Genomic DNA, 23,242 nt, shown 5'->3' with positions numbered 1-23,242 from the left:
TTTCATCGTGTTCGTTTCATCTCAAGTATATTTATTCGCACAATCAATTGGCTGGGACCTGGTGGTGGCTGATCTGATGTATTTGACCCCGGCACTCCAGGTCTAAACCTAAGTAAGTTGACACCTCTTTGCCCGACATCCAACGAATCATGCTGCCTCTGCTACCACTTGCATTTCCAATTTAGGTAACAGCCCGGGGAACAATGTGTCTCAGACTGTAATCCGTATCTTCGCTCTGTGTGCGCGCTGTGTGTGTGTGTGTGTGCTGTGTAATGTGCTGTGTGTATTTTTGGGGAGTGGAATACGATATCTTCGAAATCAAGCCTCTTTCGTATTAAACCCATGCGATCCATGCATACAATGTTGAGTCGGTGGCTGTCGTGTGTGTTCAGGACCTTGGCAGAGGCAGCATGGGAAAGACCGCGGATAAAGAAAGAAGCAAAATAAAACCTCCCTTATACCATCTCAGAATACTAGACATGAAAAGAATAACAAGTCGCTCAAGCTACAGCAAAGTGGGGTATCCTTCCTTTCGTCTCATTCATATCCCTCCACCTATCCATTCCTAGATAAAAGATTTCCCAAAAGGCCGGCAGGACGCCTTCCCTTTCCGGCCGAGTACGCCCCTCTCACGCCAATCCATGTGCGTGGCGAGAATGAACGGTACGAGAATGATAACACAGAGAAAGAAGAAGAAGAAGAAGAAAGAAGAAGAAGACGTAAGCCTTTATCGCGTGGGCGATGGTGGAAATGTTTAGGAAAGCCTTTGAGAGCGAACGTCCTGGCGCGCTCCCGGTCATGATGCACAATTCTCCTTTGGCAAATTTGCGAGAGAGCCCCTTGCGGGAGCTCTGTTGGTGCTCGCCCCAACCTGTCCATTGATAAATGAAAAGCAGTCTCAAAACGCAGCGCTACGCTTCCCTAGAAACACAAGGACTCCCCCACCATCGTTGCGGATGCTCAGAGAAAATATATCCTGGCTCGAATCAGAAACGTCGTGACTCATAACGCGAACCGACAGGATTCCTGCCGTTCGACCCCCTGCCCAAAGCCGACCGCCTTTCTAGCTGTCGTCTTCGGCATCCTCCTCCTCCTCCTCTTCCGGACTCTCCGTCTCCAGCTTCGCCTTCTTGTGCGGCGCCCCAAGACTAGCTTCCGATTTCCTTTTGTTGTTGGCGGCCGCCTTGGCCAAGACGTCGGCCACGGCCTCCGTTTCCGTCTTGCCGTCACCCTTGCCCTTCTCGATCTCGGCCACTTCATCTGCAGTCAGGAAACGACCACCGGGGCCGCGAGGTCTGCGCATGGCGTGGTTGTGTCTTGATTCGTGGAGGTACGGTTTCCGGCCTTTGCTGGTCAGGCGGAGTGCCTCCTCGAGCCGCTGGCGGGCCACTCTCCGCTTCAGGATGCGATGAAATTGCTTAGCATTCACATAAAGGGGCGATTCTTCAGCACCAGCTGTCATCTCGGGTGATTGAGGGGGCGGCATGGCCTGCGTAGGGGGCATGGGAGGCTGTGGTACTGTAGAGCGCGCGTTGTGGTTCAACATGGGCGCGTTCGGCAGGCCTGGGCTCGTAACTTGGCTCAAACGGCGTCCGGATGGCATTTGACTCATCTGCTGTGGCGACCGCGGTCCAACTCCGTCCTTCTTGCCGCCTACTCCAGACCCCATCCTCGGTGACGTCTGTGGCAGGCTGGGGTCCGAGGGCATGTAGTTGCTATACCCTGTGCCCCCAGCGGCGGCGGCAGTGGCGGCCATTGCGGCGGCCTGTATGCCGGGGACGCCATAATGCATGTTCTGCTGGGGAACACTGTACTGCGTTTGATACATGTTGTGGTTCTGGCCCGAAGCAGCTGGCTGGTGCTGGTTGGGGAGGATAGGAGACGTCTGGACACCGTGATGGGGTATGGTATGACTGGTCGGAGATGTGATGGTATTTCCGCCTGTCGTATTTGTGTAACCAGACTGGATGTGTCCTTGGGAGTGCGCCGACTGGGGTTGCTGATATTGGGCGTAGTCCATCATTCTTGGAGATTGATGGCGCAATGGGCGACGGGGATGCGCGTGATACCAAACCAAAGGTTGATGTCTCTTGTCGCGTTATACAGGTAGAAACAGGTGGCCCACCAAGCTTACAGGGTCGAGGGCTGAATTTGCGTGGAAACTATAAGTCGAGTACGGTGCACGACGGTATCTGTGCAGTCGCAAAGGCGAAACTGCAAAACTGGAGATTGACGTCGTTCTTCAGATAGAAGAAAGGTCCCGAAGGATGGCTGCAGTTGGGCACAGTCACTTAGGTAGCCGCGAGTGGGCGGGATGTGCACCCAATCTATTGGATATGCGTGGATGAGCTGGCAGTCGTCGATGTGGTAGGTGCACAGCGCAAGTCTCCGGTCCACGGCATATGCAAGAGGCGATGTGATTTAGATGGCTTCAGACCCTGACGCGGGGCGAATGTTTGTGTGTGTGCGTGTGGCTGAGTGGTGGTTGCGTTCGGAGTTGGGAAGTCAGAAAAGAGCAAGCCGGGCTTGCAGTAACAGCCACGCGAACGAAGACTTGTCAACGGATGGGGCTGTCGTCCAGGAACAGACGATGTGCCTATCAAATGTAATGTGCGAAAAAGTCGATGGTCCTGGCGAAACAGCTTGAGCGGAAGGTTCCCCAGAATTCTTCTTCTCTCCGTAATACTGGACTATATGACGGCGGGGCTAACCAACCAAAAACATTAGAACCGTTACGTTAAGTATAAAATGGGGGTTTTCGGATGATGCTAGAGACATGGATGGGTGGCCAACTGCTCATTTTCCGCGCCTTGGGCAACCACTTGATGCGCTGGCATGCATGACGGAATATGCACGAGCTATGGCCCCACTCCGTTGACCAGCTCAGCGATCAGAAACGAGCGACAAGAAACCTGCCAGCCTTGACCGGTGGCGGCGCAAGGCAGTTTGGTGAGGGTGTGCCTAGCACTCCAACCCAGAGCCCAACTGGCGAGACCTCTCAAGTTATCTAGTATGCAATTCGTTTCGCCCAGAGGAAGAAGAAACAAAGCGACGGACAGTTTGAGGGCGCCGAATATGCAGCTCGCAGTAGAAACACATGCGACGCGCATGCCACAACGTTGGTTTGGGACCAGGAGTGGAGGCACTAACCATCCACTTCAACGTGGAGAAGGTGTGTGCGAAAAGGGACGCGAGAGAGAAAATAGGAAAGGCCCGAAGACAGGCTACACAAGATGGGATGGAATGGAGTCGCAGTGGTGGTGTGCTGGGCAGAGGGGCAGGCCTTGCTAGTAGGCGAGGGTGCACCGATTTCCAATGCCATGTCCGCTTTAAGCCACGAACGGGTGGCAGGCAGACGTATCGTTGCAGATGGGAGAGCAGGACAAGGTTTTAGGAAGGGAGGGTGTGTAAGAGATTTGAAAAAGGAAGTGAACCGCGCACCTTTTTTGGTCCAGAGTACCACGCCGTTGGGAACCGAACAACACACCTGGGTTGTTCTGCTGAATAGACGAGATGGTGCGTTCTGGTTCTTGATCATGCAAAGTCAGTAAGCCGTGTTTCATAGATCTGGTCAGAAGGAGGAGTTGTTGTTGGCAAAATGCCCATTATGCGCCAGACAGATAGCCAGCGACATATATTGCTGCTGACGGGCTGCATCTTGCAGGCAACGTCGGACAGATGGTGCGTTAAGTAGGTATGTAAGTAAGCAAGCCAACGACCAAGGACGTAGTGCCTGCTTGAGCAATAGCTTGAGGCACTTATACATCCATCAGGTACAGCTGGCGGCTCGGGCCCGGCCACTTTGGCTTGTGTAGGCAGAACAAAAGGAAGGGGACGAAAGGTGGTAAGGGACTAACACGTACAGTACAGTGCACCACTTACTCTCCCAAGTCGCGCAAGATTCGCGCGTTGGAGGGGCCTCGAGGAGGAGCTGAAACTCGTCTTCGGGGCGATAACAACGACGGCAGTGCTGTAGAAGCTGTCTGATTGAAGGACGGACAGCAATGTCAACAGATATCCGCAGGCAGTCCCTGTCACCTGACGGGTATCAGAACCAATGGAGACGGTGAGAATGACCCTGGCGACGATGATAGGTCTTGACAGGAATTGGCAATCTGGTCGAGGACCTTTGGCGGGCGAGCAAGACGTTGATTTGCTGAATGGACGATTGTTCAGTGTCTGAGTTTTGCGCAAGCTCTCTGACTGGCTGGTTTGCTACTGATGGGGCGGCCCTCTTGGTTTGGAAGCGCAGCCACTCAACAGGCAGGGTAATACAATGCAGCGGGAAGAGAGCACAGAGTATGTAGTCTTTTAGCTGCTGGCAAGATAGGACGACGTCGGCGCACTCTGAGTAGCTTGTGCAGCGGAAGTCGCGCGTGTCGTGTCAGACGAGAGAAAAGGGAAGAGGGAAAGAAAATAAAATAGGAAGAAACGCGTTCTGCCGGGTGTCCAAAGACGTAGGTAGTAGCGGTGTCGCAAAAAGTCGCAAGGCGCGCGCTCACACAAAGCCGCAGACAAGACACTTTCTGGTCAATTGCGCACCAATGAGAGGGGCAGGCGCAGCAGAGGCCGTATGGCTGTTGCTTAAGTTTCCCTTTGCCTACGGAGCTGTAGATTTGGGATTGAGTTGAGGCTGCGGTTCCTGAGTTGAACCTGCCTGGCGGGATCGAATCAGAATGCAGAAAGGCTTGGAGGACTGCGATTCGCGAGTCGAATGCGGAGACGGGTAAGTCAATTTAGCGAGAACGGGAAGGGCAGTATAGTGTTGCCAGAGACTCTTTGTGATTTGACAATCAAGAGACGAACTGTGCGTAGATAGTGGTTGGAATGTGTCGGTGTTTTTGGGCCAACTTGTTTGGTCTGTTCGGGCAAGAAAGACAACTGATTCGATGAATTTTGGCCGTTGTGGACCAAAGAGGAGAGGGGATTGGTTGGCAGGAATTGGGCGACGCTGAGTTGAAATGGGAAAATCCACGAGGGTTTTTTGGATGGGGCGCGCTTTGAACTGTGACTAATCACGACCTTGCAGCAGGAGAGGCCTAGAGGGAGGGGCGGACAGCAGAAAAAGAAAAAAAATCATGTAAGAGCCGATCCCACTTGTTTCTGCTTCTGGTTCCGACAGACTCCCTCCTTTGCTGCCCAGTTTCTGTGCTTGATCCACTAGACCGGGTGCTGGGGAGGGAGGCCAGGGAGGCCAGGGAGGCCAGGGAGGGTGCTTGAGCATTTGATTGATTGATCAGTTCGATTCTACACGTACTTGAATTGATCAAATGCAGCGTCTGGCTTACCCTTCTAGGCTGGTGGAAGTCCATGTTCCCCGCGAACTGTCATTCGCATTCCGTGTTAGACAGCAACGAGTGAAAGACAGAAAGCAAACGAACCGGGCGGGTGGGCGGACGCTTCGGCTCTGTGACAGGCGGTACTTGCTGACAGCACCAAAGGACCCTGGTTGATGACATCCAGGGAGACCAACAACCCAACCACCCTGGCGGCTAATAACAGTAACCACCGGCAGATACGCACAGTGCTGTATATCTCGATTTATACACCGTTGGCTGCTGCTAGTCGCTACACCTTCCAACACTCTAGTGCACCTACGCTTCCTGCCCCTTCGAAGACTGACGAGAGTTTCTGGTGCCTGGGCACTAGTTCTATTTATTCGTTTGAACTTTTTGTCGTGGGGGCTGTTGTTTCGTAATGAGCGGTGTCTACTCCGGCTTGCCGGTACTTGCAAAGCGGTGGCTCACAAGTCTGGCGAAGAAGTGAGGGCCAGCTTTGCCTCTTTGCCCACACTTGCCCGCCAGACTTGTTAGCCTGAAAGCTCGTCACAGATACTGATCCAACCTGCCAACGGGCACCAGCTCGAACCGTCTCGAGCTAGCCGCACACACTTGGTGTTAGCGAGCTGTGGCAAGGCGCTTGCAAGATGTGCCTTGTCACCAAGAAAGGCAGGAGCTTGAGTTCTCACTCTCTCGGGTGGGGGAGGGGGTTTGAACGACAGGGATGGTTTCGGTGGGCAGGGCAGTCCGAGACCGAACGGGCGAAATGGTCGTCACAGCCGGACCACAGCCCGCAGACCATACCACAATTGTGTCGATAGTTCTCTGGCGCGTCTGGACGTCGATGTTAACAGCTAAGCTATTAAACACGCGCATTCAATCGATGTATTGTATTTTCGGTCTGCTTTACGTAGGTGTGTACGCCACGCAGCGCACAGAAGAAGGCAGGCATTGACCGCTTCTAATCTCAAACACTTGTTTGCCTTGGTGTCTCGATCTGATTTGTTTCTCATGAACTACATAGCCGTGAAAACGAAACCGGGGAGGAAACAAGAAATGAAGAACATGACAGGACATACGTGATCGCTGATCGCTTCTCTCTCGCGCTGCACTGTTGATCCAGCTGTCAGGCTATGGAAGAGACGGCGTTTTGGCGTGACACGAAGCAAGCAGTCCTAATTTTAGATCGGCCACGCTACGGTGGCCTGGGTCGACAAGTACACCGTGCGGCCAGTGCTCGATGCGATACGATAAATCGAAAACTGCGGGGGGAGGTTGGGACCTGGCAAGCTGGCTGCTTGGATGCCTACAGGTACGCTCCAGAAAAAACCAGAGTCCGAAGCCTGGAGGCTAGAAGGCTAACAAACAGCGACCGCCCACTTGGGTTTGTGATCTTCGGGCTGGGTCGGGTACTTTACGGCTCCTCGCTTAAGGGCCAGGGCCAGTGATGGATGTTGGCCTTTGGGGCAATTGTCCGCGAGCCGTACATACTCGGACAGGGGAGAGCTGTGCGAAGGCCATGATCATGTGACATCATACTGGGAAATGGGGTGTGCGACGCACTGTGTGATACATGGGGCGGAGAAGGGGGAGGCAGAGCGTGTTTTTTTCCCGTCTTCAACTCGAATTGGAGACCGCAGGAGCGCATCATTCTGACGGTGAGGGTGATGGGACGGGACCAACAGTCAACACGACCGGCTAGAGGCGAATTTTACTTCCTTGACACGGTCGCAGAGTTTCCTGAAAAGTCGGTGTAACAAGACATGCAGTGCGTGCTCAACTCAAGTTTATTAAGTGAAGTGACAGACGTCGGACGTCGGACGGACGTCGTCAACCCACGCGGAACGTGCATCGCTAGAAAACGCAGGTCTCCAGTCGACGGGATGGATCCAATGACAGGGTAATGGGACGGTGGTTTTCAAGATCTGGTAGAAGCAGTTTGGAACGCGCCCGTTATTGGTATTCGTAATTCTTGAGATCTTGGCCCGGGGATTTTCAATTCGAGTGGACGAGAACTCACGGGAACGAGTCAAATGCAGCACAACAGCTCGTGAGTGGTTGGATATTCACTTGATTTTCCGTCATTTAGGGCCCTTCTAAAACATTCCGGTTGTTGGAACCTGAGGCCTGTGCTCCAATCAAGTTGCTATTGTCCGTGTGTCGTTTTGTTGCATCGCAAGGCCGCCCCAGAGCTCAGGGTCACCTTTGCCGGGATGCACATACGGAGTAGTCGATAGGAGATCTCGAAACAGAGCCCCATAGTGACATGGTCTGAGCAGGGGCTTGGCTGATCTTGAGGTTTGCCATGTGCCTTATTCGATGTCCTTTGCTTCCCTCCCCGGCAGCACAGGCTTTGCTTAATCCGTCCCCATCAACAGAGCCCGCAAAGGCACAGCTGTTGTGCGAATTCAAAGTCAGGTGCTTGCTGCGTGCGTACGTTGGGACATCCCGTGGACAAATGTGTCGTAGCCGTCATTGATCCTCGTAGTCCAAGTCCAGACGAGATCGAGCGTTCCGGGCCAATGAAAGCCCAGAGATGCGTTTCTGTTCTCTCATTCGGTCTCACATCCTCCCCAGGCTTCCCACTTGGTCCCAACGCCAATCCTACCATCATAACTCTATCCCGCACGCCTGCCAATGCCCATCACCGTGTACCTGGCGGTTAATGGGAAATAAACAGTCCGGATAGCTAGCTCCAGGTTGACCCTTCTCGCCGTTTGCGCCAAGTCGGACCCAAGTTGGACGTCGTCACGCTGCGGAGTCAACGGTGCAGGGCAGGAATCTCAGGAATCTCAGGAATCTCAGGTCCATCAGCCCGCTCCGAATCGGCCATGCCAATAAGATGATGCAATTGGCCGCCGAGCGCCACCTGAATAGGTGATGGCAGTCTACCCCAGTCCTTGGCCCATCTTGATATATCTCTGTATCTACTTGTTTGCTTTTGCCGCACCATCAGCGGAGAAAAGAGGAGTGTTCCGAATTGGTGACGAGACATGCAGGTCTACACGTGGACGGCGGCTCAGCGGGTGCTCTGCACTTGTGCATTTGGGAGACCAAGGTAAACCCGGCAAAGAATAACGGTTGGTGTTGTCGATCAACTCAACTCAACTCCCCCGATGCCATGTTGTGCTGCTTCTCAAGCCACTCACGAAGCCCCGGCCGGCCTGTCGCGGAAATGAGGCAATGGACAACTTGCTGGATAACGCCGAGGTTCTGAACAGGGTAATACCACCGTCCACTATTGCATACTGTGGCCTCGTCACACTGAGGGGTGTGATCATTCCGTCCAGCCGCTGATGGGGCCCTTCCTACAGAGCCTGTCACCAGGACAGTGTTAAGAGGCTATCAGTGTAAACACACTAATGAGTTTGTCTCGAACCGGATTCGTATTGTTTATCAGAGGCGCAGCTTCTCGTAGGGACATGTCATTGGCAGCGAGATGATGACGATATGACGATGAGTATGTGATGATTCGGACCCGAATAACAGACATGGCTGGTCCGTCACGAAACCAATATTGTGTGTCGGATATGCCAGACCGGATTTCAACCTGCAGTCGAGGGGGTGGGAACATGGATCTCGGCTGCTGTTACGGAGGCATTGGATGAAAGGTCGTTATGTTTGGTTTGCAATTTCCGCAGAAGGCCCTGTTGGTGTAAGCCTCACTCCGGTGGTCATTCAGTTTGTTTTATGATGATCATATTCCTCCATCGCCCGAGGCTTTATTTGCACATCTCCAGGTTTTCCTACATAGCAATTTGATTATTGTGTCAGTATGTGATTGCTTGTAAGCGCCGAGCGCATAGACCGAGCCCCAGATCGAGAGGCATTGGCTGCTCGTCTTCCAAACGCTGCTTGGTCGTGATCTTCGTCAGGGCTGCGATGTATGTGCTATTTATTGGCTAGTCAGCTGCAGGCCCCAAAGAATTTGTAACATAGGATCATCGTAGTCCCCTGATCATTCCACGAAGACCTCCGGGGTCTCGACCGTCATGATGCCCGTTTGTCTTTCTCCCTTTACCCCGTCCAAACACATGACGCGGAGCTGATCATGTGAGATTCCTTGCTGCGTATAATTCTCTCCTGCCTGAACTGGCTTCCTCAAACCCCCCTTGCTTGCCAGTGAGGCTTGCCTATCTTTGCTAGGTGGCTCTTGAGTATTATTCTTCATGCACACAATTGCCCAGGCCTTACCCAAGGCACTTGGCTGGAAGGCATCCATATGCGAAGGTAGTAAACAATGTGCAAGGTTCTCGTTAAGATAATAAAGTAGGAACCGACGTTTGGCGGGAGCTGCGTCCAACCAAGACCACTCTAGTATTCACACTAGACGGACGTTGATGTCTGATACCGCCCTGGTTATCGCAGCCTGATACGAAAACGCCGTCATTGGATGTTCTCTTTTGGACGAATTTGCCTCCAGTATTCAATGACTGCCATGCGGCGAAAGCGATGCGCCCTGGGTATCAAGCCATGCATAGCTTAGGATATTTGTGGCACTGGATAGGACATTATGAGCCAAATGAGTTACAGTTTACTTCGTGTTTAAGGGTATCTTTTTATACATACTGTTTTATCGCCTCCCCAGGATGATGGAAGACCACATGGATACATTAATTACAGCAAGATGGATAACCCCGAGTCCGACAGAAAGTGTATTGCGGGAGCAGCAGCCTAAGACGCCCATTGTCATTGATCCGAGGCAATGCGAGATGACGGCAAGTTTGAACCTTGCGACCAACAAAGGCCTTTGACCAAGCCGAACACATTTGCGGATGACAGACGGCATGTGGCCATAACCAACTATGATGTACATATGGTTTAGCTCTGCATGCTTTGTTCGTGATAATCCTCCTCTCGCCAGTCGCTTGCAGGAAAGTAAGGATTTGCCCACTTTCACTCCTTTCTCTCATTCAAAGCAAGACCGACGACATTTCCTTGTAGACTCCTGCGCGAAGCAGAGACGGAATCACTGAGGAAATAGCAAAGTCACAAGTTCCATCTATAAAACCCACAAGAATGTGTTATCATAGCGACCAGTTCTACGCCTGCGGGTGTCGCTATATCGACCCCAAGACCAATGATTACCTGCGGGTGACGCAGCGATGCGAAAAGGCAAAGAGAAAGAACCGAGACTGTCCACCGGCGAAGCCCCTGGATCTCCGCTGGCAGCTTAGCGAGGAGTACTGCGACAACCCAAATTGTCCGGCTCAGCAAGACGACAATAACCAGATAAGCGTTGAGGCAGAGGAGCGTCAAGAAAATAGCAGCGAACATCCCATTATCGGTAGTTGATATTGCTGGGCAGACCGGAAGACAAGACGATGATGCATTGGGACGAAGAGATTCTTGTCGACTGGTTGTGATGGGAAGGCTGGACAGAATCATCACACAAGGCAGTGGTCGAAACGTTTCCAAGGAATCCAACTTACACAACCTGTCACACACGTATTGGCTATCATCCGACATCACAGGCAAGCGCAATAGACTCGGAGAAAAACCGTCCATTTTACGTCTGCGCTTTCTAGCTGATGGTATACTGTAGACCAGCTCTTGGCCCTGTTGCACCCCCTTTTCCCGGGGCACCCGCCAGCTGCATCCCCCATAGCCAACGAACGCCCTCGCATATTCTAGTCCCACAATGCAATCCTATCTATATAGACCAATGCCCCTTTCATCACCTCTTTAACTGGGCCTCAAAGTCTCCCACCCGCTCATTTCGGTAGCATCGTCGTCTCCCAGCAGATCAACTGCCGAGCTCTTTGCTGGTTTCGGCGCCAGCGCAGGCCCCGGCTGCGGGGGACGCGCAGGCAATACCGGCTTACGCTGCCCTAGTCCGGGCAGGTTGACAGCTCCGCTGAACCCGCTCTGGCCGTAACTAGTCGTGCCAGTCTTCGTAGTGTTTGATCTCTGGGGCTGGGTTAAGCCGGGCATTTGACGTTGCATGCCGCCTGTCAAATTAGGGGAATTATTTTGCTCCAGCCGAGAAGTCAAGTTCTGTATGTTGGTACTGGCCCGCCTGGGCAAATTTGGTTTAGTCTTATCTTCCTCAAATTGACCTAAGTCCTGGAATCCTGCGCTCACCACAGGCGATGTGAGGTGAACTGGCTTCTTGGCAATCTAAAAATATCGGATTAGCATTGGCTCCAAGGAAAGGGCGAGTGTCGACTTGGAAGCTACTTACAGGTGGCGGTGCCTTGGATCTTCCAGATGCCTGTGGTGGTACCGCGGAAATTGGTTGCGATTGTTGAAGCATCGAAGTCGGCTTTGGCGTTTGAGTGCTTTCCCGGCTGATCGGAATTGCTCGGGCCTGTGTCGTCGTCGAACCGTTGTTGCTTGTCTGCCGTCTCGGAGGGGGAGGTGGCGGCGGTTCATGTAATTGGGCTTGCCCGCCGATTGGTTCATCCATAAGGTTAATACGTCCAACCTTGGCGGGCAAATTAGAAGCATCGTACGGCGGTGGAAGCTTTCGAGGCGTGGAACTCGATGCCGACGTAGAAAGTAGTGTAGAATGATTAATGTGCTCGTAGGGTGAGCTGGAGATGCTTGAAAAGGACCCAAGCCGAGAATTTGCCCGGGGAACATTGACCCAGTCGCTCTCATCACTAGGAACGAAAGGATTCGAGGGTCGTGTCTTATTAAGAACCGTCGACGAAGCACCGTCCGTAGACCTCGGGGCTTGGATTGAGGATTGTGCCATTTTCCCGTTCTCCAACCACCACCGCTGACGATCTGAGCTGGCAGGCGGAAGTCCAGGCTCAATGGCATCGTATCCAATGAGGTCTTCGTCCTCCGAATCATCGAGCTCTATATTCGTGCCGCTCTGGCCAACCTCAGCTTTGCGTCGGTCATATAACCCACGGCTGATCTTTTTCTTCAATGCCTCGTCAACAATATTGACGATGCATTGATAGGTTGCATACACCGGCCGGTGGTCGGAAAAGCGTAAGGGAGCTGAGTTATAAGCTAACTGTCTGATGTTGGTACCTTTTCGTAGGATACGATCGGTCCAAGCTGGGATCCGTGCCTTTTCACTGTGGAAATGTTAGATGACACTGGCGATACACTAAACCGCAACTTCACTTACGAGGTATCATATCTGTCAGTACCGATATCGAATTTATAAGTCGGCATGAAGGTGATTTTGGCCTCGGAGTAGAACGGAAAAGCTAAACCTGCGACCATTTGAAGGTTCAACTTTGATACCATTAGCAGGTGCGAACGCGACACTGATAGGCGACTGGGATACTGACCTGATCATTCTCGTAGAGTCTCTCTAGGTTCTGGTGCTTAACCAGATCCATGGCCCGTTCATGACTTAAGCCAATGCGGTAGTTGAAGTCACCAAGCCATACAACGGTGTCTTTTCAGGTTAGCAAGCTGGTCCATGACAGAAGGGGCAAGTCATTTACCATGGTCGTCGATGCTCCTATTTCTCTGGAAGCGAAGCCCGTGATGGATAGTTGCGTAGTCCCGGTTACGCTCCTCGTAGTTGGCAAAGCCAGCTGCCAGATGAGCTGTAACAAAGCACAATTGGGTATTTGCATACTCCATCCGAATGGCTACAGCACCCTTGTTTCCAGCAATGCCCGACATGCCGGTCTTCTTCACGCTGCCTTCAACGTTCTTAATCTTGGATAGCACCGAAACCTTGACGAATATGCACAAAGCTGCGCCAACAAGCTGGCCACTCCGTAGTAGGACATACTTCTCACCCCCTATTCTCTGTGCATGGCCATTCAAGGTCTTCTTAATGGCTCTTTCCCATGCTTGTTTTCGTGTAGGATCGCTGTTCATGATTTGCTGGGCGCTCAGTTCAACGATTTCTTGGAATCCCACAGCAACGATTTCAGGTTGAGTTGATCCCAACACGTCAGGATGCAGCCAAGGCGTGAGATCATCGTTAATGCCCTCAGTCTTGCCATTGAGGTTAAATGTGCCAACCAGTCTGTTTACCTGTTAGTGGACCACCAACGGAAATATCAACATATTTTTGGGAAGAGGGCGAGCGACTTACATTGTGATACTCTCAGTCGACGAGAACTCGGCAGCTCGTTTGCTTAATTCACCCGTGACATAATCGCTAATAGGGTCAAAAAGATGCACAGGAGCCTGGCCCACCAATCTGCCCAGGAGCATGTCAATGGTGTTTTGTCGTGATTTGTCGGCAAAGTTGTTTATGTATAGCCTGGTGGCACTCTTGCGCGCATCAGCGAATGCACCAGCTATTGACATCTTGCCCGTTCTTGTGAATGATGATTTCAAGGCGCCTGTTCCAGCATATATCCGGGACAGGGCGTCTCCATTGTCTGCCCACAAAGTAGAATGGCGGACCCAAAAGTCCGACGAGGCGTATTCAGCCCTATGGTTCAGGAACGACTGCAAAGCCAGTTGCGAAATGAGGGTCTGAATCAAATTTGTACGATCCAGACAGTCAAGGCAGTTGGTACGGAAGACCCCCTCCTGCTGCAAAACCACAACCATTCTGTTACGCCCCAGATGGTCTGGTACGGTATCTCCCGCATCATTCATCTCTTCCGCGAGGTAGTAAGCGAATCCGTCGGCAGAGTGCTCAATGTAGTTCCTGATATCTTTCGCTGCCTCATAACCCAATGTCTTCGTTTCTGCGTGAAAATCATAATCTGTAACCCGCAGGAGGGTATGGTCTCGATTCTGTTTCTCATCGGGACGACTTAATGAACAATGATCTACGCCAAAATGATATCTCTGGGTGAGGTCAGCCTCCCCGGGCTTGGACTCGCTCAGCAAATTGACCACATGGACAGCGCCATAGGACTGCTCAAGGTCCTCGAAGTGTTTGTTGAATGCAGGCTGCGACCCTTCCGCAGATCGTGTTATAGCGATTTTCTGCTGACCGGGTATAAGGCCCGCACTTTGCTCCCAGAAGACTGGAACAGACCCGCGCACCTGAGCGTAAGAGAAGAGGGTCCCAGAAGGACTCCAGTAGATGGTCTCTGTCTCGACAAAGTTGGCCACGTGGCCATCGTCGTCGATGCCTCGGCTATTGAATCGTGTGCCTGCTCTCTTGCAAGACAGCCGGGAGATGACTGTAAGAAAAGACGGAAGGCCAGTCTTCGCATTGCTCAATGGTGCCGCAATTTGTGGTATTGTCATGGTGGAACAAAACCCCCCGTATCGCCGAGGTCAGAATCCTGGATGAGTCCAAGGCCTCGCGCTCATGGGCGAGAAGTCTCGATCGAAACTGCACCAGAGGGCTGATCATGAACGAGTTCCACAAGAACGAATCGTCAAAGTTGTCGATATCAAAGGTGGCGGAATCTACCGGCCTGTGATTTTGTCAGTCTTTATATTTCAAAGGTGAGTGGGAGAATAGCCGTATTGGGGAGATTGACTGACCGGTCTTGTAGTCGATTCGTAAGATCGAAATCGGTGCTGTAGTAAAAGCTGCCATTACTCAAGAGCTTCTGCAGTTCCTGGTAAGGGTATTCTACCTCCCCTTCCCTGCGCCCAAGGTTCTGACCATATGGAGAGTTTCCGTCTGACAGCTCGTTATCGTATGGGTTGAGCGAGAAAACGTTGTCGTATTCAGCGCTGTTGAGACAGAAGAAATCCACGTTCGCGATCCGTTCGACTGTTTCGCCGGGTCGCACGGAAGCGACTCGGTTCGCTTGGGTGACGACTGACAAGAAAACATCTTGGCCGATGGTGATGAGACCTAGCGTGCCATAGATTGGTCGGGGGTAAGCGGTCGGAAATCGTTCAAGAGCTTCTTAGATGCTGGAGTAAATTCCACCATGCACTTGGAGATGGCGCCTTCGCTGCCAGCACGTGGCCTGGCGGAGGAGACGGATACCAGCGACCCATTGGCAATTGCTTCGCTCGTGGTGGGACTGTAGCGAAAGATCAAGGCGTGGGAGTCGGAGACGATGGCGATGGCGCGATGAGGGTAGTCGCGAATAAGGAGTTGGCTCGACTTGTCAGATGAGGGCCCCACGACAGTATCCCGCGCTGCCGCTCTCGGGTACTGATCCATGTCGAGAACCTAACTCAACAATAGGGACGACATGTGGGCGTCGTGGATACGTGTCGCATACCAATTCCTAACAAGTTGCCGAGGGGATCGTAAGCGCGATTGCAACCTGCATGCAACTCTCCAAATGAATGAACTATGTGACTAGTAGGTGAACTTGGGCGCTTGCAATGTTGAGCGCTGTTTCCAACGTCATTTGAGCCCCACAATATCCCCCTTATCGATACGGGTGATCTAACGTGGCTATTTTTACAAGAACGTGAACGTGAATACCTATCACAAGCTGATGAAACCGTACCTGTCTGGTCCGATACTCCAGATCCGACAACACGCCGTCGCCGGGTAGAATTTGCACAGTGAAGACATTCATGAGTAGACCGTGTTGCTTATGTTTCTCTAGTTTGCGAAGCCAGACTGCGTGCAGAAACCGACAGAGGTCAATACCTATTTGTTTTTCACTATCACGAAACCATGGCCGCGCATCTCCCATCACCAGCAGAAACTAGGAATCCAAGTCGATTTAAGCTCTGCTCGTGGCACAGGGCTTGCATCCATCTCACATGAGCATGGCGCTCTCAATGGTGAAGACTATTCGCATCTTGCTCAAGCCAAAGTTAGGCTTGGACGTGGGGATGTGCTCGAAGGCCTTGGGGGCTGACCACTTGGTGCTGCCTTCTGTCTAAGAGGTAGGGGTAAAGAGGATTCAATAATGATACTAGTAGTGATTATAATATTTGAATAGAAAGGGGATTGAGGCCTCAGATTAATGATTTGAGATCATGAAGCCCGTAGAGCTTGTCATCCTCTTCCTATCATATTGTTTGAATGGGGTATCATCATCGGCCATGTTTAGGAAAAGAAGAAGGAGACGTCGACTTCTCTTGCAGGTCTTGATTTTAATACTGCCAGGGCTGGAGATGGTGAAGTGGAGAAGCCTTTTAATTCTCTTCCCCCCGCTAGCCGCCTACCGCCCAGGCCCAGCCACACGATGCCTGCCATCCATTAGCACTGGGCAGAAGGCAGTACGCGAAATTTGAGCCGCATTGGATCGACTTGAAGAAAAGAAAAAAGAGCCCCTCCCCCAGCACGCGCGCCCAGCACCCAGTAATATGTAGCGACAGCATTTCCCCAGCGCAGCTTACGCCGCGACGAGAAGGTCGTCCCATCAATATTTTATCCATCCATCCATCTATCTCTCTGCCATCCCTTGCCATCCATACCATTATCAGATCCGTAGGTGCGCAATTGCCACTGGAGTTCGTCACTTACGTGAACTGTATTCACTGCATCATCGTTACCATCACTTTGCGCTAATAGTGCAGAAAAATCCACGTTCACTTGCAAGACCAGGTCCCACATCCAATCTTAGAGACCTGCCTGCCTTCTGCCTGCAGTGACACTACTTTACTTGCTTGCACTTGCACTTGCACTTGCACTTGCACCTACACCTACACCTACGTTCAATCAATACATACCAGTAGTACATACACCCATCCATACTTCACGTCTTCCTGGCTCGTCGTTCTTATCTAGCTCGGTTCCCGTAACCCAACTTCGTTACTTCTCTTTTTCTTACGTTTGCGCCTGTTTCCTCCAACCATCTCTTCTGCAGATCTTTGCTCCTCTCCTGCAACTCGGCCTGCGCCCAATCGCACCCTTTCATATCGTAAACCCATTCTACTGCGCCAACAGAGATGGCAGACTTTAATCAGTTCGCCGGGGCGGACGAAGACAACGTCGAAATCAAGAAGCTCGGTGCCGAGGTGGTGAGTAGCCGTGCTGCACCACTGCTGCAGCCCCTCGATCCCCATTCTCAAGCATAATCTGATTGTTCGCTTGCGTATAGGATGCCGATACCGACAACTTCGAGTCTTGGGAGAAGCTGATTAGAGCATGCGAAGCTCAAGAAGGCGGCCTCAACCGTAACTCGAGCCCCCAAGCCCTCGCCACTCTACGCGACGCCTACGATCGATTCCTCCTGAAGTTCCCCCTGCTTTTCGGCTACTGGAAAAAATATGCCGACCTCGAGTTCAACATTTCTGGCCCCGAGTCAGCCGAGATGGTTCGTCATTCAAAAGCCCCCCGTGGTTGCTCTGGGCCGCTGCTGACGCGCTGCCAAACAGATCTATGAGCGAGGATGCGCCAGTATCACCAACTGCGTTGACCTCTGGGCTTCATACTGCTCCTTCAAAATGGAGACCACCCATACACCCCATCTCGTGAGAGAGTAAGTAATTACGGAGAGCTTTTCCTTCCTCTTAACCATGCCACCAAGCAGAGAACCTCTTTGTTCGAGACAACACCATTCTGAACCCCAGCACTACGGTTCTGTCATGACTGCTAGCATAACCATTGACGGTGAGGAAACCAACAATCATCGTGGAAATGTTGGAATTTTCTCACAGAATACACCAGGCTCTGGTTTCTTACACTGTCATCTCTCTGACACGTCGCTTTCTCGTCGTAATCCTACTACTTCGTCTATCTCGGCTTGATTGATTTGGATTGGACCAGCTACATACACAAACTTCCCCTTTCTGTATTTGCACTCCTTCCACCCCTCTCCCCAGCCCCTTTTGATCGGACAAGAGAACCGCTAACCGTATTCTAGGCTCTTCGAGCGTGCTGCTACGGCTGTCGGCCTCGACTTTCTAGCACATCCGTTCTGGGACAAGTACATCGAATACGAGGAGAGGCAAGAGGCCCAAGACAAGATTTTTGCCATTTTGCAGCGCGTCATCCACATACCCATGCACCAATATGCGAGATATTTCGAGAGATTCCGCCAGCTCGCCCACAGCCGGCCGTTGGCCGAGCTGGTTTCAGCCGATGACCTCGCGCGCTTCCGAGCTGAAGTCGAGGCTGACCCGGCAGCTCTCGGCGGACCCCCGAGGGCGGAGTTGGAGCTGGAACGCGATATTCGGGCCCGGGTCGATAGCATGTACTACGAAACGTTCCAACGGACGCAAGAGGAAACGACAAAGCGGTGGACCTACGAGTCGGAAGTCAAGCGTCCTTACTTCCATGTCACGGAGCTGGAGAACTCGCAGATGGCCAACTGGCGCAAATACCTTGACTTCGAGGAAAGCGAGGGCGATTTTGCTAGGACGGCGTTCTTGTACGAGCGATGTGTTGTAACATGCGCGCTTTACGACGAGTTTTGGTTCCGGTATGCCCAGTGGATGGCATCGCACCCGGGTAAAGAGGAAGAGGTGCGCCACATTTACATGAGGGCCGCAACGCTCTTCGTGCCCATCAGCCGACCCGGGATTCGGCTCCAGTTCGCCTACTTCGAGGAAGCATGCGGACGCATCGACGTTGCGCGCGACATCCACGAGGCGATCCTGATGCAGTTGCCAGATTGCGTCGAAGCAATTATTTCTTGGGCCAACCTTCAACGACGACAGAGCGGCCTGGAGGCAGCAATCGAAGTCTACAAGGCTCAAATCGATGCCCCTCATGTTGACCTCTTCACAAAGGCAGTGCTTGTTACGCAATGGGCCAACCTGCTGTGGAAATCCAAGGGGTCTGTGGACGAGGCGCGCACCGTTTTTGCCAAGAACGTGCAGTGGTACGCCGACAGCCGATACTTCTGGCAGAAGTGGCTGGAATTTGAGCTGGAGCAGCCGACCAGCAGCGAGAAAGAGGACGAACATGCCGAGCGGTTGAAGCATCTGTTCGAGGAGCTCCGAGCTCCGAGCCGCATCTCGACAGGCGCGAAGCAAGGCTTATACCTCACTTACCTCACCTACCTACAGGAAAGAGGTGGCAAGGACTCGATGAAGCAGTTCCTCACGATTAACCGAGAGGCTTTTGGGTAAGTTCTCTCCTAGGAAGGACGGAGACTGGGTTAGAAGAGCCATGTATACTGACAAGCGCCGTAGCCCGAATTCCGTGTCGACTCTGAACCAGCCGGCTCTTAAGGAGAACGGAATGGCCAAGGCTCCTATGGATGATGCCACCAGACTAAAAGCCGAGGGCAGCTACCCCAAATACTATGAGTATTTCGGGGAGGCGGATGCCAACGCTCAAGGGACAGCATCGTTCAACTAAAGCAATTGACGCCACAAGGGGCTTTACGGCCGGACTCGGTGTGCTTGTATCATAAGTTGAGTGCGCAGAACACACGACTGTTATTGTTATTCGGCTGGTGACAAAGTGAGTTGTTGATGCGGCGCTGCGGCAGCGCGCCTTGGGTTGGATCGAAGGCGGGAAATGTATGGGAGACGGGAATTGGGGGTCAGCTCTACCATGTTATGACTTGAGGTTGACGAAGGAGATGTGACAGATATACCATGTAAAAGTAATTGGGCCCTGATCAGGGCCAGAGGTGCCTTGATTGATTTCGTCAGCAACAACAGACGTACAGACCTACAGACGTCGCCAAGATGACGAATGACAGCAGACGCCGAAGCAGTGACAGATCCGGATGACTCAAGAGGCGCAAATGCCGATGGCTGGGACAGTAGAGAAAGTCTATCTAAATTAAGCCAGGTTGAAGTCTGGATGGCCGACGGAATGCGCTGTAAATCCGACAGATGCGCAGTGACGGTGATGCATCTCGGATATACGAGTGTCAGTGAATGTCAGGCACATGCCGAAGTCGCCCGAAGGAAGTTTAGGGTGCGGCATGCAGGTGCGGGTGACAGGGCACTAACAGCAAGACCACCTATTATCGATTGATCCATCTGTCAGGCCGTCTCGCCTTACGCATCCTCTTTTTCTTCCCGGCCCCAAAGCCCCAAAGATGAAGAAGAAAAGCCGCCCCGGAAGTCGGACCAGAAGTTGGACTGCTTACTCGCCTGGTGGCTCCCCGACCCCACTTGGCGTGTGTTCCAGCTTTACATACCCTTTACACGCCTGACGCCCAGGCACGAGAGGGTCGAGAGGGTCGAGAGGGTCGAGACGGCGAGAGGGTCCGGAGGGTCCAGAGGCCACGCGACCAATCACGGCCGCCGTATTTGAGAGATATTCGCAGATATTGCACCATGGTCGCAGCTACCGTCGCCGTTGCAGAGGCGAGCCAGATAGCAGAGTGGCTCCCTTCCCCGGATAGCTGCGACTGTTCTGGACGACCTATACAAATACAGACCCGTTCCCATTCCCATATCCACACTGCTGCTGGCCGCTGATGACTCTCTTTTCCCGCTTCTGCTGACGCGCTGTTTGTATGTTCGGTATCTCTACCACGACTCATAACTGCTGCTTACCACCCTCCCTCTTGCCTGCCTGTTTCTCCTTTCCATCTTCCCCTTCTTATCTTTTTGCTCCCCGGATCCTTCCTTGCCCTATCCAAGGTAAGCAAGGCGTGATTGACATCCTGCCCCTCCCCCCTTCCTCTGTGTTTGTAGCGACGCTGTGACTTCCCAAATTCCCCGGGACATCCCGTCTGGTGGCCGGCTGTTCCCCCGTCCTCAATTCCCTCTGTTTCTTTCCTTTTCAAGTTCTCGAATCTCCAGCCATCGCCGTCCATTCCCTCCTTTGCTAGTTTTGCATCTAAGCAAAGAACCAGGTTTAACTCGACGGGCTTGCTCCAGAATGTCTGCCGCCACCTTCTCTCGCCAGGTCGCCCGCTCGGCCCTGCGCACCAGCGCGCGCAACACCTTTTCCACATCGACCCGCCACGCCTTCCGCCAGAGTGGCCGCCGCTTCTACTCCTCGGAACCCCCAAGCCTTCTCCGGGCTCAGGGAAAGCGGCCTTGGGCGCCGTCGTGGGCGCTCTCGTCGCCGGTGGCGCATACTACTTCTTCCAGGCCCCGAACGCTTCCACCAAGGTCTTGAACCCCACCAAGGAAGACTACCAGAAGGTGTACAACGAGATCGCCAGCCGCCTCGAGGAGAAGGACGACTACGACGACGGCAGCTATGGCCCCGTCCTCGTCCGTCTTGCGTGGCACGCCAGCGGCACCTACGACAAGGAGACCAAGACTGGTGGTAGCAATGGTGCTACTATGCGCTTCGCTCCCGAGGGCGACCACGGTGCCAACGCTGGTCTGAAGCATGCTCGTGACTTCCTCGAGCCTGTCAAGGGTAGGCGGGCCCCTGTTTTCCTCCTTTTTTGCCGTAGCCATCAAACACTGACTCCACCTGTATAGCCAAGTTCCCGTGGATCAGCTACTCTGACCTATGGACTCTTGCCGGTGCCTGCGCCATCCAGGAGATGCAGGGCCCCGTAGTTCCCTGGCGCCCTGGTCGCGCCGACAAGGAGGCTGCCGCCTGTACTCCGGACGGCCGTCTTCCCGACGCCGCCCAGGGAACCAAGCACCTCCGCGATATCTTTTACCGCATGGGCTTCAATGACCAGGAGATCGTCGCCCTCGCCGGCGCCCACGCCCTTGGCCGTTGTCACACGGACCGGTCCGGCTTCGACGGTCCCTGGACCTTCTCCCCGACCGTCCTGACCAACGACTACTACACCCTCCTCCTGGATGAGAAGTGGCACATCCGCAAGTGGGACGGCCCCAAGCAGTACCAAGACAAGACCAAGGGCCTCATGATGTTGCCCGCCGACTACGCTCTCATCGAGGACAAGGCCATGAAGCCGTGGGTCCAGAAGTACGCCAAGGACAACGACCTCTTCTTCAAGGATTTCAGCGAAGTCGTGGTCAAGTTGTTCGAGCTTGGCGTCCCCTTCAAGGAGGGCACCGAGAGAATGGTCTTCAAGCCCACCAACGCATGAGCAAGCAAGCACTAGCTTCCGCTTTCGCTTGCGATTTGCGTGCCTCTGAACAGGCCGTGAGCGGATGAGAAGGCCCCCCCCAAATACCAAAATAAGATATGGACGATATACCCCTGAAGATAGACCCAAGAAGCAGAGAGCTTTCTTGCTGGTCATAGATATTTTTGCATCTGAGAAGCCTGCGGCCGAGAGATAGAAGAAGCACGCATAATGGCCGCACCGATCTCAGGAAGATGTGATATTTTCGTCGAGCAAGTGGCCAAGTGCTGTGTATGAATGAATGTATGTAGATTAGTTGTCATTATACCTGGCAGAGCCCATGCAGAGCGGTATTGCCTCTCAATATACCTACCACCAGTCAAGAAATAGCGGTCGCTGTCCAAGCATCGTCGTGGATCTGATGTGAGAAAACAACAAGACAAATCCAGGTTTCATGGTTGAGCAGGAACAGAGTCGGAGTGTCATACAACCTGTATTTCCCCGCATTTACCCCCTTTCCAACGGTCAACCAATGGCCTTCATGTAACCTCTTGCTCGAGACGGAAGTAGGCCTTTGGAATAGGACATGGCAATGTCTGTGTTGCCTAGCAACTCTTCTTGGGGGCAAATTGGTTGTCTTGAAGAATCGTCCCTAGGTGGTAACGAGCTACGTCTACTATAGATAACCCCCCATACATCATATCACATATATATACGCCACCATCACGTCATTGAAATCGGAATTACCAAGCAAGGGGTTTTGGCACTATCTCTATTGGATTATTATGAGTTGGGACTCCTGGAGTCTCTCCTCGGTGTATCTTTCCAGCCAAACGGGTTCCTGGGTTGGTTGGGCAGTTGTCTCTCTCTTATCCTCCTCCACTGAGACCCAGAGTTTCTGGGTGTAAGTTAACGCCGTGTTTTCCCAACTTTCCGTTTTTCTGGCATTAAAATCAAGCCTCTTGATGGATCAAATCTCGGATGATCTTATCAAGTCAAATGGTCCATCTCCACCACCGCCCATCGCGTTCCTTCCTATCTACAGCCGTACGTGCTGTAAATGTGCGAGCCCGCCTCGCAGATCCCAGTGAAATAGGCAGTCGGGGGACGTGGCTGCAAGTGAGAAAAATTATGTAATGTACAGTGAGAGAGTGTGAGAAGGTGTAGTAGTAACACAAAGACAGATGGACCGTCTTAAAAGGGGGGCAGGGTGAAAAGGAAAGAAAAAAAGAAAAAATAATAGACATGTAGACATTAAGGAAGCTCGCTTGTTCGTAATTCGTCAGTAAATGC

At 52.7% G+C, this 23,242-nt stretch overlaps 5 protein-coding genes across 5 annotated transcripts; 3 read left to right on the top strand and 2 right to left on the bottom strand.

Annotated features, from left to right (window-relative positions):
* Positions 1–1,063: 1,063 nt before the first annotated feature.
* On the bottom strand, positions 1,064–2,023 carry PG998_000725 (uncharacterized protein; the record flags this gene model as incomplete). The annotated part of the gene is made up of 1 exon (XM_066867543.1): positions 1,064–2,023. One exon carries the CDS (start codon positions 2,021–2,023, stop codon positions 1,064–1,066), a length of 960 nt encoding a protein of 319 aa, XP_066735958.1.
* An 8,275-nt stretch (positions 2,024–10,298) lies between these two features.
* PG998_000724 (uncharacterized protein) lies at positions 10,299–10,574 on the top strand (the record flags this gene model as incomplete). The annotated part of the gene is made up of 1 exon (XM_066867542.1): positions 10,299–10,574. The coding sequence occupies one exon, from the start codon at positions 10,299–10,301 to the stop codon at positions 10,572–10,574; it is 276 nt and encodes a 91-aa protein (XP_066735957.1).
* Positions 10,575–10,964: 390 nt separating this feature from the next.
* Positions 10,965–15,294, bottom strand: PG998_000723 (Inositol-1 4 5-trisphosphate 5-phosphatase 1; the record flags this gene model as incomplete). The annotated part of the gene is made up of 10 exons (XM_066867541.1): positions 10,965–11,383; positions 11,464–11,626; positions 11,707–12,313; positions 12,367–12,476; positions 12,533–12,642; positions 12,692–13,227; positions 13,297–14,301; positions 14,423–14,587; positions 14,658–14,976; positions 15,090–15,294. 10 exons carry the CDS (start codon positions 15,292–15,294, stop codon positions 10,965–10,967), a joined length of 3,639 nt encoding a protein of 1,212 aa, XP_066735956.1.
* A 1,691-nt stretch (positions 15,295–16,985) lies between these two features.
* On the top strand, positions 16,986–19,344 carry PG998_000722 (uncharacterized protein; the record flags this gene model as incomplete). Its single annotated transcript, XM_066867540.1, has 5 exons — positions 16,986–17,057; positions 17,138–17,353; positions 17,415–17,518; positions 17,903–19,108; positions 19,176–19,344. 5 exons carry the CDS (start codon positions 16,986–16,988, stop codon positions 19,342–19,344), a joined length of 1,767 nt encoding a protein of 588 aa, XP_066735955.1.
* Positions 19,345–20,829: 1,485 nt separating this feature from the next.
* Positions 20,830–21,970, top strand: PG998_000721 (heme peroxidase; the record flags this gene model as incomplete). The annotated part of the gene is made up of 3 exons (XM_066867539.1): positions 20,830–20,929; positions 20,980–21,321; positions 21,387–21,970. The coding sequence occupies 3 exons, from the start codon at positions 20,830–20,832 to the stop codon at positions 21,968–21,970; spliced, it is 1,026 nt and encodes a 341-aa protein (XP_066735954.1).
* Between the last annotated feature and the right edge of the window lie 1,272 nt (positions 21,971–23,242).

Source organism: Apiospora kogelbergensis (assembly GCF_038363985.1).
Source record: "Apiospora kogelbergensis strain CBS 113332 chromosome Unknown utg000001l_segment0_segment0, whole genome shotgun sequence".
NCBI classification, from domain to species: domain Eukaryota; kingdom Fungi; phylum Ascomycota; class Sordariomycetes; order Amphisphaeriales; family Apiosporaceae; genus Apiospora; species Apiospora kogelbergensis.
The sequence above is the reverse complement of the archived record's forward strand: the minus strand, read 5'-3'. Positions and strand labels throughout refer to the sequence as shown.